Below are 17,970 nucleotides of genomic sequence, written 5' to 3'. Positions count from 1 at the left end.
AAAGGTTGGGAACCACTGCTTTAATCTCCTCACTGCAAAACTGATAAAATATAAGGTGGAAGCTGGTGATCATAAAGCCATAGATTGGGGAAGCTCTCACTCTAGCTGTCTGCTCTCTAATCCTCCCATATCTCTATCAGTCCCTGATATTTTTTATAACTCAATCTGTCCCCTTGTTGAAAGCGAAGTGCTGTCCTCAACGCTCAGCACCCCAACTCTAACAGACGGGCCGTTGGTATTTGCCTCTGAGCTGTTGATTACATGCAGAGGTCACACACATGCATGCACACATATAGACACATGCACCGCGCCTGCCTGGTGCCCCTCAGACTCCTCGGCCCCCCTGCTCCCACCTCCTTCACATTTGCCAGGGTGTCATCAGATGGGAGAAAGATGACAGCTTTAATCAGAGGGTGTTTGTGCCTCAGCAGGCTGAGTAAAGTCAAGCTGCACATGTACATACACACATATATGCACGCACACGGTGTGCAGGCTGTCCCACCCCTAAGTAGGTCATGCGCAGTGCAGAGCAGGGGGAAAGAGATGAGCTGTGGTGCATCTTTAGCCATCTGGTTGTGATGTGCCCGATGTCCGCTCAGTGAGACCCACAGAGAGAGTGAGAAAAGAAAGAAAGAAGAAAAGAGATAGAGAGAGACAAAGAGAGAGAGAGAGAGTAAGGGAGAGAGGCATGTTCCGGGGAAGGTGACCTTAGGATGCTGCGCTTGGTGGGGGCTTTAGCGGGCTCTGTTGCACCACTTGAGAAATCAGAAAGATACAAGTCAAGAGCTCCTTCACTTCACACAAAGACAGGCGGCATCTACTACAATAGCTTTTAATGTAATCTGCCTGTATGCACTTAACTCTGGTTTGGTATTCTCACTTGTCAGTGCACTCACTTTCTCTTTCATCTTGATATTACAGTGAATGTTTCATACCTGTGGATTTCTGTAGAGATATCAGTGCATGGATTTTGATAGAGATATACATTGTACAAGGTGAAAAAGCAATAACTCCTAGTAAAGTGCATAGAGCTTTGTTAAATGTAAGTAAAATATAGTCTGATCAGGAGGTATCGAATCAAATAATCAGTAAACAACAATCTGAGCAACTGATCAATACTAAATTGTGATGTATGTATACATTTCAATTGGTACTCAAACAATACTGAGGTTTTAAACCCAGTCCATAATTCTATATACATAATCTGCAGGATCTTACATCAATCTAATTTACAGCGTAGCGATGCATTAATGTGCCATGAAGGAAAGTATCAGGTTTTCTCATGTTGCCATGCAGCACTCGGATGGATGAAGCATTTCATAAACTGAAGTGGAAGGAGCAGAAAATGAGAAAGTTGAGAGAGCAGGACGGCCGTCCTTGACCTTCATTCTGTCTCCTCTCCTCTCACTCATTCTTGGATGTTCTTGTGAATATCTCTTGAATGATTCAGGGCTTCTCTCTGCCAGTTGTGAATTTCATGGCCGCTGTATTGATCGGAGGCTGGATGAAGATGAGTTCATTCGAGAGGAATCGGCTTTGTGTTTAGCACCTATCAGAAGTTTGTGCAGGAGTGTGTATATGTCTCAAACTTTTTGCACTTTAACAGCATCAATATTTCCAACCTTGGCTTTTCCTCTGAGCGAGTCCATGATGAGTTTTCTATTAAGATTGTTATTTGTCTACTTTTGAGTTAGAATTTGGGTGTGAGTGTGAAGTGGGCCCCTAGTCGATTAACAAAGGCCTCTCAGACAAAATATGGATCCCAGATAAATCCTCTCAGGTATTTTCGATCTCTCATAATGCTGACGTGACTGTATTGAGCTGCGAGACTCTGACACCATTCATCTTACCGGCTTTTCTTTTAATTACTGCTCTCCCGTGGGAGCCAGCCGGGTAGTTAAACAGAGAAATCAGCATTACAGCAATTATTGGCTCACAATGAAATGAATACAATCTTGTCATCTGTAATCATTGGGGGCGTCTATGCCTGGGAGAAAACAGCTTCTCCTTTCTATTTCTCAGTGAGGGGAGGTGAGTCTATATATGAGGTCTACTTCAGTGGACCAAGGTGCCTTTTCAGTGCTGAATGTCAGGGCCGAAGGCCAAAGGATATCGTATAAGTTACTGAGTTACCGGTAAGCAGCATATGAAAATAATCTTTGGATATCAGTCATGAGAATAACTGACGGGATGTACTAAGCCCTAGCACATGGGAAACAATGTGTCTTGTGTTGGATTTCTTGTTGGCAATCTTTAAAGATTCTCAATCAATATTTTTATATTAACAATGTGATGGCGTATAATGTGAAAGGGGTTGTTTATAGTGACAGATCCAGAGAGATTTAATATGCAGCTGTGAAGTTCCTCTCTGGAGCTTTTAGTGTCTTTCAGCTCATTGTGTTTGATTTTGGAACATCTGTTGGTTGATTTACCCTCGCTGCTGTGAGCTCTGATAAACACCAGTGTATGTTACCTGCCAAGCAACTAACAGCAAACAGCTTGTGAAACTAGCAGCATTTAGCAGCTAAAGAATCATATATTCAACTCTGGAATAGCTGGAAACCAAAACAGAGTTACAGTCAAAGCAAACATTGGACTAACATTTGTTCAGTGGCCAGAAACCAAACAGAAATATTGCTTAAAGGTACTGTTTGAACACTAGTGGTGCAGTTGAACAGTATTTTTGCAAGTTGGTCCCCATTCTCAATTCTTGCTGCCAGTTTCAAGCTGTTTTACTGATCAGAGATTGTTCATGATAACACACAAATTGTAGCACAATGCCAGGAAAGGCTAGGAATAGGGGAAGGCTAACAAGCAAAGACAGGTATAAACAGTGCAGGATTTTAAATAGTTCTTTCTCTAAGAAGAACGGTTTTATGAGGAAGGAAATTCAGTTGACCCAGTTGACATATCAGCATGGCTTCATATCATATCAGATCTCTATCTACAACCCTGTCAAAATTTTAAGTGAAACAGGAAGTCATAATTTCCTGTTACTTTTTTGACATATACTCAACTGAAAACTGTACAAATACAATATATTACATCTCCAATCTGACAAAGTTTTGTTTTCATAATTGAGCAATTTGATTTCTGAATGTCTACCTGTGTATTTCTGTATATCTCTATCTAAGTAGTTACAAGCATGAGCTGTTTGAAAACTGTTTTGTTTGTGTTCAGAAAAACTGACATACATTGGGACGATTGAGATTTGAGAGTGATGTGCATCTCATATAAATGGATAATGTATTTTTTAGTTCCTCGTAATAGAAATAGTCTGATAGTTGCTGATGTTCCCGGACTCAACAAGTTGTTACCGAGTGCTTTCCATGGCTGATTGTTCGCTTTATTCTACTACTTTGCCTGCAGAGGAGTTGATGCAAATAAGTGAAATGAGCCGTTCAGCTTTCAAACTCCTTTTATAGCTTTTCTCTATGCTGATCATGCTTCATATGCATAGACATTTGGAGCTGGGTCCCACAGTACAAGCACTGTCTTATAATGTTGGCAGTTGAGCTGCTCAACTAAAATGGAAGGTAGTTCAAAGCCTTGCTCAAGGGAGCAGTGACAGTACTGTAGCTTGTTAGACTACTTATTAAGATTTCATGTTCTTGAGTGACCATGTTGACACACTTTGCTCCATATTTATGAGCATCATCATTAAACGTAGTATGTGTAACATGTCAAATTAAAAATTAAATTCCAGTTGTATGTTCTTTGCTCATGTAAGATTTTTTGGCTGATGTGTGTCCTTCCTCCACAGCTACAGAGTGATCTGGACCAGGAGTACCAGGACAAATTTCGCAGGCTACCCGTGGAGATCCAAGAGTTTGTTCAGGACAGCAGCAAGGCCAAGCTTAGTGACGATGGTGTCCATGGGAACCTTGTTGCCTCCTCAACAGCGGAGAAGCTCAACCACAAGGCGTCACAGTCGGAGGACGATACGGAGGAGGGCTCGTCGGAGCGAGTCTACGACACGCCCCTTTAAGAGATTTAACCTCGGCGCTTTGCTTCACACTGGGACACTGATTGGTGGATGTGTTTGTGACCACAGATCTAGGATGAGACTGCCCCAACTTTGGTCCTAATTTTACCCAATGGGAGGATTAGATCAAATCTGAGCCTGATTGGTGAGTAGAGGTCCTCTCTGCGTAGAGTGCAGCCTTGTCCGGAAAACTGTTTCATGTAAATAGTGACTTTTTGTGTATTTATATGTTACCTTTATGTTGTCGTCTCTTTCGGTACGGCCACAGGATGTGTTACAAAGCACTAACTATTTGCAGGAAATAACTTACTTGAACTATTGCACAGAGAGAGTACTTTCTTTTTATTATTTTGTATTATCATGATATTGACAGTAGTGGTGGTTAGTGAGGTGTGTGGTGCCAAGGTTTTGATTTCACTTACAGTGGACGTTGTCAACTTGTACTGTAAAGAAACCACTGCATAGTCAGCCTTTAAAGCTTCCATCTTTATATGATTTAGATTCACTCTTACTTATTTGCACTGACGGCTCCCTACGTAACTATGTAACTCTTTTACTTTAACCCAGAGGCACTGGTGGCTTGCTGGTTCTCGATTTTGTTCTCACAGAACTAAGCCTATGTGTTGCTGCTATTTGTTTTAAAACCCACCATTTCTAACCATTATTTGGTTTGTATGATATTTGGCATGGTAATATTATGCAGTGCTTTGTTATTCTTTTTTATTTGGCTAGTTTTTAACACGTTTGTGGGCAGTTCTGCTCAAAGAGGAAGTCAAGAGAAAGTGTGTTGTACAGTATCTGCATGTATTTGAACAACTGTAAATGTTACAGTAGCTCTGTAGCAGAGATGTTTATTAAATGTAAATCTATTTTCTCTGAAACATTTAAACTAAACCTGCAAAATAGTGTGCACCCAGTGCGGCTTGATACATCACTGTGATGTAATTTGGATGGGACTAAAATAACTAACAACACACCCTTTTCATAGATCCAACAGTAGCTGGTAGGCTGTAGGTTGCACATTGTGTTCTTTACCTTTGTCCCCATGAACTAAAACAGTCAAACCAGGATATTTAAACAGAAGAGGATCCTGCTGTAGTTTTATAGAAGTGGCCTTCCTCTTTACTGGTTCATTGTGTACCTACAGTGGAATGTGTGTGCAGTTCCCCACTACACAGAGCAGATGCTCGGGACCACAGGAAGTATGTTTCCCACTGGCATTTTTCTCAATATTCACCTGCAAGTGGTGGCAATAGTTTGAAGTCGGGGGGGAATAGTTCAGTTATGTCCAAACGCTTAGTTTATAACTGCAAAACACCAGCGTAAAAGGGATACTTGCGATATTTTTTGAAGTGGGGTTGTATGAGATACTTATCCATAGTCAGTGTATTACCTGCAGTAGATGGCAGAGAAGCAGACAGAAGAAACAGCAAGGAAGCGATCAATGTACTGCTAAAAAAAGGTGGCCTACAATATCAATATTAGTTATGAGCGTTTTATTTTGAATATTTTCCACTATTCACCTTGACATCAGACGTCTAGCCCTTTCAGCTGGAGAGTTTAAGGCATTTAAAGCCAGGCAGCAAATAATCAAGGGCCAAAGTTGAAATATCCAAAATAAATAAGTCAATTTGTTAAATGTATATTGTGAAGCAATTGTCTGATACCGATGGTTGTACACCACTAATAACTGTCATATTGGCTGTGAAAAAAAGTCTACCTTAAACTCTGGCCACCAGACTTCATTAACAAAACCAGTCATTTTAAAACCCAATACGAAATAACTCTTTAAAACACCAAAGTCACACAATAACACAAGCAAACTATTCGATAGATGGCTAAAGCATTGCAATGCATTTTGTTTGCAGACTGTCATCTTCTGTAGGAAATACACTTGAAAAAAATCTAACTGTCTCTTTAACATGATCTAATGAATAACTGAACTATTTCCTCTTTATGTTAGAAACTGTGCCCATTCAGTAACAATGAGGAAGTATTTTTGACTTCCTATCTGCCCGGTGCCATTTAACTCACGGGTCATTTATTATCAAATCATGTTTCAGCTGATAAAAAAGTTGAATGTGAAGGATTACCAGACATGTAAGTACAAACTACTTTTTAAAAAGACGATATTGATGTGAGAGTCCTGTGCCTTTGAATAGGTCTGCCTTGTTTGATGTTGAATGTGTGAAATGCATCATTGTTTAAATTGCCATTATATTATATTATATGAAGCTGTCTGATTATTGAATAGACCGTGTGCACTTTTAAGTACAGTACCACTACTGAGTAATGCTTGTGATGAGCAGTATTTGACATGTGTCTCATAAGAAATGTGAGGCATCCTTCTTTTTAGTCTTGAATCACTTTATTTAACAGTCCCCCTCCCCCTTCTCATCAACTTATGTGTATGCACTCTGGAAATGTAAATGTATGTATGACATAAAGGATAAAACATGAAGTTGATAACAAAAAAAATAGTGTAAAGGGAATTTGCCTGTAATTAAAATAAATGTGGCTATTATTGTACTTTGCTGGAGTGGAGTTGTCTGTCTTTTGTTTTGTCATTGAATAGAAATGTGTTTTTATTTTATTTTTACAGCTTCATCTTTTATGTCTGTGTATGTGATATAGTTTGAAATTACTGTCACTCAAATGTCACTGTGTTGTGTATATTTTCTTTCCATCACCTTGTTGTATTCAGTTATCAAACACTTCTCCAGTTAGTCTTATTATCATTGTTTTCTCCAGCCCTTAATTTTGGGTTGTGTTTGCATTTTGTTTGCTTTAAGCGTGTCACTTGTCATTGTCTCGTCATTCTTTATTATTTCACTAGACATAGAGATTTCATTTTTTCTCTACAGTCTTTGTAACAAAGCAAATACTTGATAAGGATGGTAGAGACACATAATTATAAAATAGAGACTGAAAATGTGTTGAAAATGATCAAACGCACACATGAAAAAATAATCCATATCCAGCTGCAGAGAGTGTGTTTGGCAGCACATGTGGGGCAACTTGGCATGTATGTGTGTACGTATGTATGTGGGCGGGTGGAAATGTATGGTATATATGTCAGGGGCAGGGGGAAGCGGGTGAAAGCCTTGATGACCTACTTCTTAACATCTCCTAGGTAACAAGTCTTTGAAATTACCCTTAGAGGAACATGAATTCAAAGACTTCCATGACTGAATCACTGGTCACCACTTAAAGACTGAGGAGCCCTGTAATCATAATTATTGCAACACTCTTGCAAATTTGCTTTGATATTGCTCACAATGCACCGACATAGCATGGCCTTTTGTCTGGCAATGCAAACCATGTGAGAATATATAACATGTGCACATGCATACACATTGTGGGTATATTTATATATATTTGCATCCTGTGCCTAAAAAGACAAATGAATCACTTATTTTTAATCCACTCAAGCTTTTGCTGCATCTTACATTCACACACTGTTTTGCTTTGAGCATGCCCAGTTATAACACATCTTCAACACATTTTCAAACAAAGCTTGTTACACATTCTCTGAGTGTTATGGACATGTGTCTGCTGTTTACTTTGTAAAAGCATACTATGTCTGCACAGCCATGTGTATGTGTCCTCACAGCTTGCCTCCATGTGTTTCAGAGTGTGATTTTTCACTGCGCTGCTGGTTTGTGTGTGTGTGTATGTGTGTGTGTGTGTGTCTGTGTGTGTGTGTGTGTGTGTGTGTGTGTGTGTTTTCCAGACTGCATAAACACTGTGTCCTTCTCAGTCTCAGCTCTTCAGCAGAATCCCAACAGGCAACAGGAGATAAGACAAGCCTGGTCGCCCATAACAACCACTGTGACCATTCAGAGGCCTCCATGCATGCCGGCAACTAGGAAGTGAGCTAATTAACCCCGAGTTCAAGGCGGAAGGAGAGCGACTTTTTAATAAGATTCTCTGGGTTATATAAACAGTGACGCCCCTCCAAACTCCCAGGAATATTATCACCCTGCGTCTGTCCATCTGCTGCGGGGATGAGGAGGAGGAGGTGTCCTGTAACTGGGCTTTAATGAGGCACGCCAGGACAGCAGAAGAGGAGAGGACCACAGGGTGCTGCTTGGAAGGTACACTAAGCAGACACACACACACATACACAAAAACACATGAATGCACGGACATGCTGTAGCACTACTTGAAAAGATCTTTAATAACGATTTTCAGTCCTCTTCTATAAGTGTACTCCCAGCCCTCTCCACTTCCACTGCCCTTAATATTCTAGTCTAAACCAAATGTAAACCCATCCAGTCTTAATCCTAAACCCAAGACGATAACCCTGTGTCCAATTCAGATTGTTATTCCAACATTGTCTATAAAGCAATGTCTTGAAACCTTAAAATGTCCTCTTTAGAGGAATGCAAAAAAGTGTCACTATCAGTCTTCTGGGGCTTTTCACACCATTCTTTAACCACATCTTTTCTCATCATTTCAACTCATAGTGAAATAAATGCAAGAGCATGCACTGTATCAGAACAGGGATTTCCCTTCTAATGTTTCAGCAGGTTTAGTCTCCTTTTGTATTCCGTGGCACAGGGATTGTGAAACAAAAGATTCATCATGCAGTCGTTGCGGGCGAACTCCATCGATTTTACAAATGAACACCAATTTAGTCGTCATTTACTCTGCATACTACTTAGTCTGTGAAACAGTTGTGGAAGTTCTCCCGTGGCTCTAGAAGAACTTTCTAAAGTCTGAACAAAGAGGTTTCTTTGCTTGTCAGACAAGCAAACAAATGTAAAAATGCCTATTGATGGAATGGAGCTGTGATTGATCTGGGCTATGCTATGCAGGAGATTCTCAGCGCTGATAGCCTTTCAGAGACAGCATCAAAAAAAATCTTGCTCAAGTTGAAACATTTTCACTTGCACAAATAAGCGTCTATCCATGCATCGAAATTGTATGTTATCACGCCGTGTGAAACATTTGCTTGATATCATCATGGTCAAGTGTCTGGAAAGTTAGGATAGCTCTGCTTCTGCCGCATCACAAGTCCAATACATTTATACATGAGCTATACTAAATTGATGGCATAGCACTTTAAAGAAAAATGCCCGACCATTTTTCACAGAAGAGGCTCCCCAAAGTCCACTATCTACCCAATTTACACAAGTTATATTTAATGGATCCATCCTGTTGCTGATTTACTCCAAAGCACATCACAGCAAAAGTTATATGTGAGTGGAAATTTAAAACAGAGTAAAAAATGTGTATAAAGAAACGAAAGAAAGAAAAACAGAAAAACCATCTTACTTTAACTTCTTATAGGCTGACTGACTTAATTGTGATTCAGTTTAACATAATTCTGGTTATGAACGAAATGTCATAAAAAAAAAATCATGTCAACCTAAACAGGTAAATGGGGAAAACTAATCCATATGATGCTTTGCTGCATCACTACAATAAGACTAATACTGCATGAGGTGATGATGCCATAGATCAGGGATGGGCAACTTAAATGCTGGAGGGGGCCACAATTTTTCATCGACACTACCACAGGGCCACATAGGACTGTGCACTTAACCTGATATGATGAAACTGCAATTTTAAATATGTTTACAGTGCAGTAACTTAACGTATTTCATGCTCAAATGCATGTATAACAGTATAAATAGGAATACAAAAGGTTTGAAGCAAATAAAAAATAACCACTTACTGTGATTTTTTTTTTCAGTGCAAGAACAGCAGACAAACATTAATTGCAAGAAGTAATTTTGTGCATTTTTACACTGCACTTTGAAGATTTCATGCTCTAATACATGCAGTTGTATTGAGGGCCACTTCAAGTGAGCATGTATAACAGTATAAATACGAATACAAAAGGTTTGAAGCAAATAAAAAATAACCACTTACTGTGATTTTTTTTTCAGTGCAAGAACAGCAGACAAACATTAATTGCAAGAAGTAATTTTGTGCATTTTTACACTGCACTTTGAAGATTTCATGCTCAAATACATGCAGTTGTATTGAGGGCCACTTCAAGTGAGGGTGGTCATGATGATATAAAGACCATGATGATATCAAGCAAATGTTTCACACGGCGTGATAACATACAATTTCAATGCATGCATAGACGCTTATTTGTGCAAGTGAAAATGTTTCAACTTGAGCAAGATTTTTTTTGATGCTGGGCCTCCAGTTGCCCATCCCTGCCATAGATAGAAAATAATAATAAAGTGCAATAAAGTCATTATTGAGAGCCTCAGAGTGAGACAGACGAGCATTACAGTGACTTTAAACGGGTGGGGGGCAGTGTTTGTCTTTATCAACGCATGGCGGCTACAGTAGTCAGCTGTTAGAAGAGCAGGGAGGAGCTGGCTCTGCTTCTGCTGGATGACTCACTCTGTCAACCCAAGGCACACTCATTCACTCATTTGCGCACACTGTCGTACACACACGCACACACACGCTCGTGCGCGCACATACATTCACGCGCAGGCACTTTTGGTGGGGGGGGGCGCCGCGTGCTGCAGCTGAAGAGGGCTCCTGATCAGCGCGCATCAGGGCCGCTCAGTCTCCACTGGAGGGCGAGTGGTACAAGAGCACCGGGACACTCCGGCAGCAGGGAGACAGAGCAGACAGTCGGAGGGAGACGGGATAGAGCAGCAGCAGCTGGAAGACACACAGGCACAGACACAGACAGGCAGAAAATCCCGACCCGGACTCTGCAAAGCATCATTTCTTTCCGCCGCCGGATTAAACCCGTCCCCGACACCGAAATCACGTAAGAAACAAACACAAAGCCTTTTGAAATGCCTGTCATAGCTGCTAACGGAACATTGAGAGTAACTGTCCTCTGTTAAACGTGGGCTTGTCTCTGCTCAATTGCATGTGTTTGTTTTAGCTGCTGGACGGATGCTGTTGAGACAGGACCTTTAATTTAAACTCCATCACGCTAGCTTTCAGAGGCTCACTCCAAATCCTGCTCTCATCATTCAGACATCCTCTCACTGCCTCTCTCTGTCACACACACACAGCTGGAGACTGTAGCTTTTGCTAGCTAGCTAGCCAGACGTATTAAAATGGACCTTTGGCAATTTAATATCGAATTTACTGTCGCTTTGCTCGTCGCTGTGGCTTCTCTTGCAGGTATATACGATACAACAGAGAGCCGCCGCGGCGTGATAACTTTGTGAAATGTAGCGGTTATTGATGTTTCCACGGCTGGGAGGCTAGCCATGCAGCTAGCTGTAGCGGGACAGATCAGAAGCCAGATGACAGGCACACTGCACACTGCACAGTGGCCATAAAAGTCAACGGACAAACCCACACAGCATCGCGCTTTTTTTTTTGGGAGGGGGGTCTTATATTTGCACATATAATCAATATATACATGTGCACACTGTGGTGTGCTGCACTGTAGGATTTGCATCCTGTTGGTTTGCCATATGATACATTTAATGTTAATTAATCAGTTAATGTGGTGCATCCATAGACTGCTGCTGCTAGTCGTGTAGGCAGCAAGTGGATCTGGGAGCTGCAGCTGCCATGCATACATCCCAGACAGCAAGGTGTCAATGATTCACTGTCAGGGAAACCAGAAAGTCATGGTTTATTTTGTCTTTAATGTCAAAATAATGTTAACGAATGAGTAGTAAGATGTTCAATTGATCAATTTTGGTTTCATGTATACCAAAATTATGTTTATGTTTTGTCTGTTTTTCCAGTCAAATTGCATCAAAATGAGTGAGTGGAAAAATATGGTGAATATTAGATGTTGATACCTTGACATTGGTTCTAGGTTGAATCAATGTCAGTTTATTGTTAAGAACTTGCTATCCACTTTTATTAAGGGAAAGATAACTGTAGATTTTTATGTCTCAAGTGTCTAAATTTGATGCTGGTACAAATGACGGTGCCGCTTAGTTTGACATTGCAGGTGTCTATTTTCAAAACCTGTTTTATCACACACACCCAGAAGGCAGAGCGTGTTATTTGTTCAGGAATAACCTACGGGTAGCTCCGTAGGCTTATTTGCAGTGTAAATAGCCCATAATGCATTATTTTGTTCAAGGTTCTGCTTGGCTTGGCAGCCTCAAAATTAATTGATGCATGTGTGTGTGTGTGTGTGTTAACAAGCTTGTTCGGCTATTCCACCTGTTCACAGCGACTTCGTGTGTCCACTTTAAGAGCCATATATGCAGTAGGAACCCTATTTTCTCCTTGTAAAAGGCTGCACAGCTGTATTACAGTTTATCTTATTGTGTTTGGCCACCGTATCTAATCTCAACAGGCTTTTGGTCAGGGACTGCAGAGTGTGTCATTGTCTATTATTGTAAAATTACAGAACGTTTCCCCATCCCTTCTTTCAAACTGTGTCCTCTGCTGCTCATGAAAGATCACAACTATTATGTAAAGAAAAACAAATTGTGCTGTGGCTTATTGACATTGCCGCGTAAACGTTTCAATGGTGATTACAGAGGCAAACATTACCCTCCCTCACACAATAACAATCCCTTACCTGTGGCTTAAACCCGGACTGTAAAGCATTTTGATGAATAGCGGTGGCCTAAGGAGCTTAAAGGCTAACTGAGGGTGCAGGTGTTTTATTATTTTCTTTTTTTGGACCAGACATCATTGTAAGTGCTATATCTTTGGTGCACTCAGTGTCCGGTGCTCTTGATAGAATGATTTGTTTCCTCTCAGGAGGCGCTGCACAGTGCAGTGCTATCATGCTGTATTTGGTAATAGGATGGCTGCATGATAAGGGCTTTCATGATAATCCCTATTAGTTTTGGCAAATACTGTACTGTGATAATGATTATTATCTGCTATTATTAGTTTTGATAATTTGAGTAACAAAACTAGCTGCTGTTTTTGCATTATGATTCATTTATTATCATTATTACGTTCTAAATTAAAGGCAAACTGCATTCTCGTTATTTCTGGGTTTTTCAAATGGAAACGCCCACTCAGCCTTGGCAAAAAGGGGTGACGTTGGTCACAGTAAGATATTCAATGAGGTTAAGAATAATAATGAACTAGGTCTGAATCAACGTAAGCTGTGCAGCTGTGCTGACTTTGGATATAACTGCACAGAAGCTAAGGAATGTACTGCTGTAGATGCCACGTGAGTTCAATACCAAAAGTCACAGTATAACACAAACAAAGCAACCAATGGGTGGTGGTACATTATACCAGCCACTCCCATGGCCTGACAGGTAAAATGATTGCCTTTTTCAATGGAGTCTGGTGGATTTGAAGAGAACTTTATTAGTACTTGTGGCTTAAATACATTTGACTGGATCCTTGTCCACAGAAGTACATATCCCACTGTTCAAAGGTAACAGATTCCTTTAACAAAAACAGTATTTTCTCCACATAACACAGGAGTTGTTATTATGCAACATTATTGTTACCACGCAAAGCATTAACATTGTGCTGTTTCTCCTTACTGAAAGCCTACCGCTGTCTGTAATACACTGGCTATGCTATGGATGAGAATATATGAAGCAATGAAATCATCCAAAACCTACGTCAGCTCATGGGGAAAAAAGTTTCCAGGAGTTTTAAAAAGTTCTTGGGAAAATAGCATTTTGACTAGAAGACATACATGCTTTGACCAAAATGTGAATGCTTGGATTTAATGAAAACTACTGGGAAGATACAGAATCATATTAAAACCCCAAGAAAAAAATAATGGGCCCGCCTGTCGGTATTGCGGATATTCTAAATTATTCTTAGGAATTTAAGGATTTTGTGAGCATTGATTTGCACACTTTTGAGAGTTTGCCCATCTATTTTATTACCCACATAGCTTTCACAAATTGAATATTTTCCTCAGACTTCCCATTCTCAATCTGACAGTCGTTACCACGTACACAGTGGGCCTGATTGCTGTTTCCCTCGAAACTGAGTGAAATCACCCAAGCGTGTCTGGCTTTTAAGTTTATAGCATGTTCGTGTTCTCTGTGCAATGCAGGCAGTGAGGGTGCAATTTCATTTACTGTTCAGAATTGGATGGATTGAAAGTAAACTGCAGTATTTTTTCGATATCTCCGTGCATTTAGCCAGACAGAATAACAATACCTTTGCTTTGAGTGACAGAGAGGCTAACAACAAAACTAGATTTCGTCTCTTTGATTAAATGACAGCATGTAATGGAGAAGGAGCAAAGTAAAACAACATACTGGCACACCCTGCATCAAATTTATCACAGATCCAGGGTTTATGGATGTGACTGTGTTGCAGCCATGGCTGCAGTATTAGGTTTATATAGGTTATGAAACTGTGTTTGAGGCACACACTGCCTGGTGTTATCTTTTGGGATGATTGTTTTTCTACAGTGAGCCTGAATGAACATGTGGCTGTAGGGTTTGCTTCAAACAGCAATAAAGTGGGAGAAACTCTTTTTGTCTGTCTGTATGTTTGCACATTGGCACACTCTCCAGCATCATATTGAATTACTCAAGGTTAGAGGTTTATTCTAGAGGGACTTTGTTGGAAGACATCCATCCGCCTGCCAGTTTACTCTATCTCCATTGCTTGTTTATTTTTTGAACACTGGTGTGCTCTCTTGCTCGTTTCCTCTCATATTTATTTTGCACGGCTTCTTCTTATAATTAGGAGGGTCTGGTCTTGATTAGCTTGGCTGTCTTCACTTCCATCCATTTGTTTTGATGAGGCTATCAGGTTTTTATCACAGCGTGGTTTCTCCTCACAGAATTCTTGACAAAGCTGTCAGTCGTCGTTGTCGTGGATGTTTGAAGGCCTAACAGAGAGAGATCTATGAATTTGGAAGTGCAGACAGACAGCCACGTGCATTGATCGGCCAACAGACAAGCAGACTGGCACACCAACTGACAGGCTTAGTGTTGTGTTAGTATGTCATGAACAAACATGTTGAATCACAGTCGATGACATGTCTGCCCCTTATTGTTAAAGTCTGACAAGCTACGGCTGTTCTGAGGCTGTTTGTCGATATTTTGATTTACTTTATGTTTTCCTTGGCGGGGGAGTAGAAGGATGTGGTATGTGCTCGTCTCTCTGTGTGGTTCGTCTCCGCTCCTGCCCTTCCTACTGTATAGCAGGGTTTTAGACCTCAGCCAAATAAGTCCAGATTCAGGCCTCTGTGATTTATGAAATTCTCTCCCCTTCTTACCGTATGTCCTTTTTTGTCTCTGCAGGCCAAGACATGAGCTTCTCCCACTGAACATTATTGATGCTGAACTGGTAAGTTTTGGGGTTGTTCGCTGCCAGTGGTCACTGCAGCAATACACGTTTCTTTTTCTTGGGTTATTTTTATTCAGTCCCAGTTAGGTTCAGTCTAACCGTGCTGCTGGCTACCATCTGGTAGCAATTGGTGAAAAAGATCTGTTCCCAGAATGTAGTGTAACACACAGGCTACCTATGAGTGTCTTCTTTCCAGAGCATCCAGTTCATGATTGCATATTAATTACTCAGTCTGCATTAAGGCAATTGTTAAAGTGCATGCATAATGTGTATGAAACATGGCTTTATCCTGCCTGTAGGCCTACCTGGTAAGTTATGTAATCTGGATGTCTCTGTGTGTTATCTAATGTGTTTCTTGATGCAAAAAAGCAAGAGGCACCAAAAAACAACAATTACTGAGAAGGTGAGGAATGATAAGGATTTTCCTACATCTTATAAATTGAGCTCAGATATCCATCTGACTCTTATTTTGCCTTTTTTGCTGCTCTGACGGTCTCATCAGTGAATACAGAGGCTTTTTTCCTTCAAAGTGTTTAGCATTGCAAACAAGTTCCACTGAGAGCTGGAAACGAGTGACATTTTATTGGATTTGTGCTGAATGATGAAAGCAAGAGGCCAAATTTTTCACTGTATCTTTCATACAAGACTGATGTGCAGTGTTTGTCAAACCACAGCCAGACATCACTCATTGATAAGCAGGTTGCGTGGCTGCTGCTGTATGCTCCCTCATGCCAAGCTAGAAAATGTAATGGAGCTGGGAGGTGATTGGTCTCTATAATGTGTTCTTTTATAATGATGTAATCTGTATTAATAATGAATGTATACTATGCAGGCTGGCCTGTTGGCTGGGTCTAATTAATTTTCAGATGCTTTTAGCTTTGGAGGGGGTATCCTTTTTCATTATTCCAAATGATTCTTGCTTCATTGCTCGTATCCTGTAAGTATTTAGGCATGTGACACATGAGAATAGGAAAATACCACAATAATAATAATAATGTTCGGTATCTATTAAAAAAATAATTTGTTTACAAAGGGTGAAACAAATTTAGTTTAATAGCTTGAATCCTACAAGTGACCATTATGCAAATTAAATATTTTATTTTATAACGTGCAGCTATTTCTAAAGAGTAAATCCTCAGTACAATGGCAAAGATAAGGCCTCTATGGAGACTTATTGTCCGAAACTATTTTTAAAACAGAAAGCATCACATATTGCATCGACAGATTTCCCACTCTGTTTCATCTCTCAATTCATAAAGATTATCCGGCTGACTTTTAAAATGTCAGAGCCCCTTTTTTCCCCTGGCTACTTCCTTGATATATTCAAAGCTGATATATTTTGTATGTATTAATATTCACTGCACTGAGCAGTGATGTGTGCTAAGGGAAGAAACTGATATTTTGGTAGTTAAACTTCATTTAAACCTCATTTTTTTTATAGAATAGATCATAAATTATTTCCCCTAAAATATTCTGATACAGTGTTTTTGTTTTCTTTTCACTGTAAGTTTGTTTATTTTTGCCTATTTTAGGTTTTCAGTGTAATCTAGGATTCCCATGTACCACATGACTCTAAAACACAGCAGTGTATATGACTTTCCACATTACCAGGTCATTGATCCTGACCAAGCCTTTAAACAGCGGCTTTCATCTCTTTGGGATTTGTAAAGCATGATATAACTTGGCCCAAAATTCTCTAGTGGTTCTCGGCCTAGAACCAATTCAGCACAAGGACATTGTAACTCTTGCTTGCTGGTTTTCCATTTTGTCCTAACATGGCCTTGTGTTAGCAAAGATGTGTCAGAAGTAGAGCAACTTTATATAAACAGCTGTGTACAAGCATCCGTTGTGGTAAGGCCACATTACTTATGATCAAAGACTACTCAACAACTTTGCTAACAGCTGAACATCAAGCAAGTGCAGCAACACAAGACATAGCAAGCCAGCTAATATTACAGACTAACATTTGTTCAGTAGCAAGCAGTCCAGCTCATGGTCTGACTTACAGCCTTTTATTTCGTGAAGCTCTCTAAAAGCCAGTCCAAGATTTACACCTGTCCAGCGGCTTCTTGCTCCATCACTTTTTATTTTCTCCACTTATTCTCTCCTCATTTTCCTCCGTAATGTCCTCTTTGGTCTGTTCACCTCGGCCATAAAGTCTGTGAAGGCTGCTGAACCGGGACCGCTGTCTGCTCACCCTTCTCCAGTTCTGGCATGACACTGGTGATGCTCCCTGCCAGAAAACTCTGATGCTATTAGTAGCAGGTGCAGTGATGCATCAACAGTGGCTGTAGTAGCGGCCCTATTGCAGCTGTTTGCATGGATCCAGCACCTTGAAATACTGTCCTACCCTCAGCTGTATTATCAGACATGGCAGAGGAGGTGTAAAGGGAGCCGCATCTTTAAATGTAATTCAAAAGTAGAAGAAATGGTCCCTCCAAATTGACAAAACCAATAGAATTTGTGCAATTCAATTAATTCAATATAGCCTCAAGGACATTTTGACAAGTTGTGAAAAAAGTTACAAAATCTGTATCTACTAGGGATACAAATTTAGAACAATTTCTTCTACCGATTGTCGGCAGCTTTAACAAAGGATGATCGACTTTTCATTAATAATTTCTGAAATTACCACACCCTATGGTACACATCTTCTACATCTGTTAATATATATTTAATCTGTTAAATTATTAATGGAGATTAACTGATCAATCATTGACCAACTTCTACCTAAGTCACACTAGCTGCAGTGGGCTTGATTAGGTTTAATGTTTTTAGTTGAATTT

At 40.2% G+C, this 17,970-nt stretch overlaps 2 protein-coding genes across 3 annotated transcripts in view; both read left to right on the top strand.

The window, feature by feature from the left end:
* LOC131990615 (1-phosphatidylinositol 4,5-bisphosphate phosphodiesterase beta-1) overlaps positions 1 to 6,096 on the top strand; it is a 128,013-nt gene extending 121,917 nt beyond the window's left edge. Inside the window, exon 33 of the mRNA XM_059355689.1 lies at positions 3,764 to 6,096. Within this exon, the coding sequence (XP_059211672.1) occupies positions 3,764 to 3,988 (225 nt within the window). The 3' untranslated portion in view covers positions 3,989 to 6,096. The remainder of the gene's footprint in view (positions 1 to 3,763) is intronic.
* A 4,476-nt stretch (positions 6,097 to 10,572) lies between these two features.
* Positions 10,573 to 17,970, top strand: part of LOC131990806 (1-phosphatidylinositol 4,5-bisphosphate phosphodiesterase beta-4-like) — a 75,998-nt gene continuing 68,600 nt past the window's right edge. For both annotated transcript variants that reach the window (XM_059355942.1, XM_059355941.1), the window contains exons 1-2: positions 10,573 to 10,736; positions 15,139 to 15,184. The gene's annotated coding sequence lies outside the window, so the exon portion shown is untranslated. The remainder of the gene's footprint in view (positions 10,737 to 15,138; positions 15,185 to 17,970) is intronic.

Source organism: Centropristis striata, chromosome 18, assembly GCF_030273125.1.
Source record: "Centropristis striata isolate RG_2023a ecotype Rhode Island chromosome 18, C.striata_1.0, whole genome shotgun sequence".
NCBI lineage: Eukaryota > Metazoa > Chordata > Actinopteri > Perciformes > Serranidae > Centropristis > Centropristis striata.
Note: the sequence above shows the minus strand (reverse complement) of the source record. Positions and strands in the feature narration are given on the sequence as shown.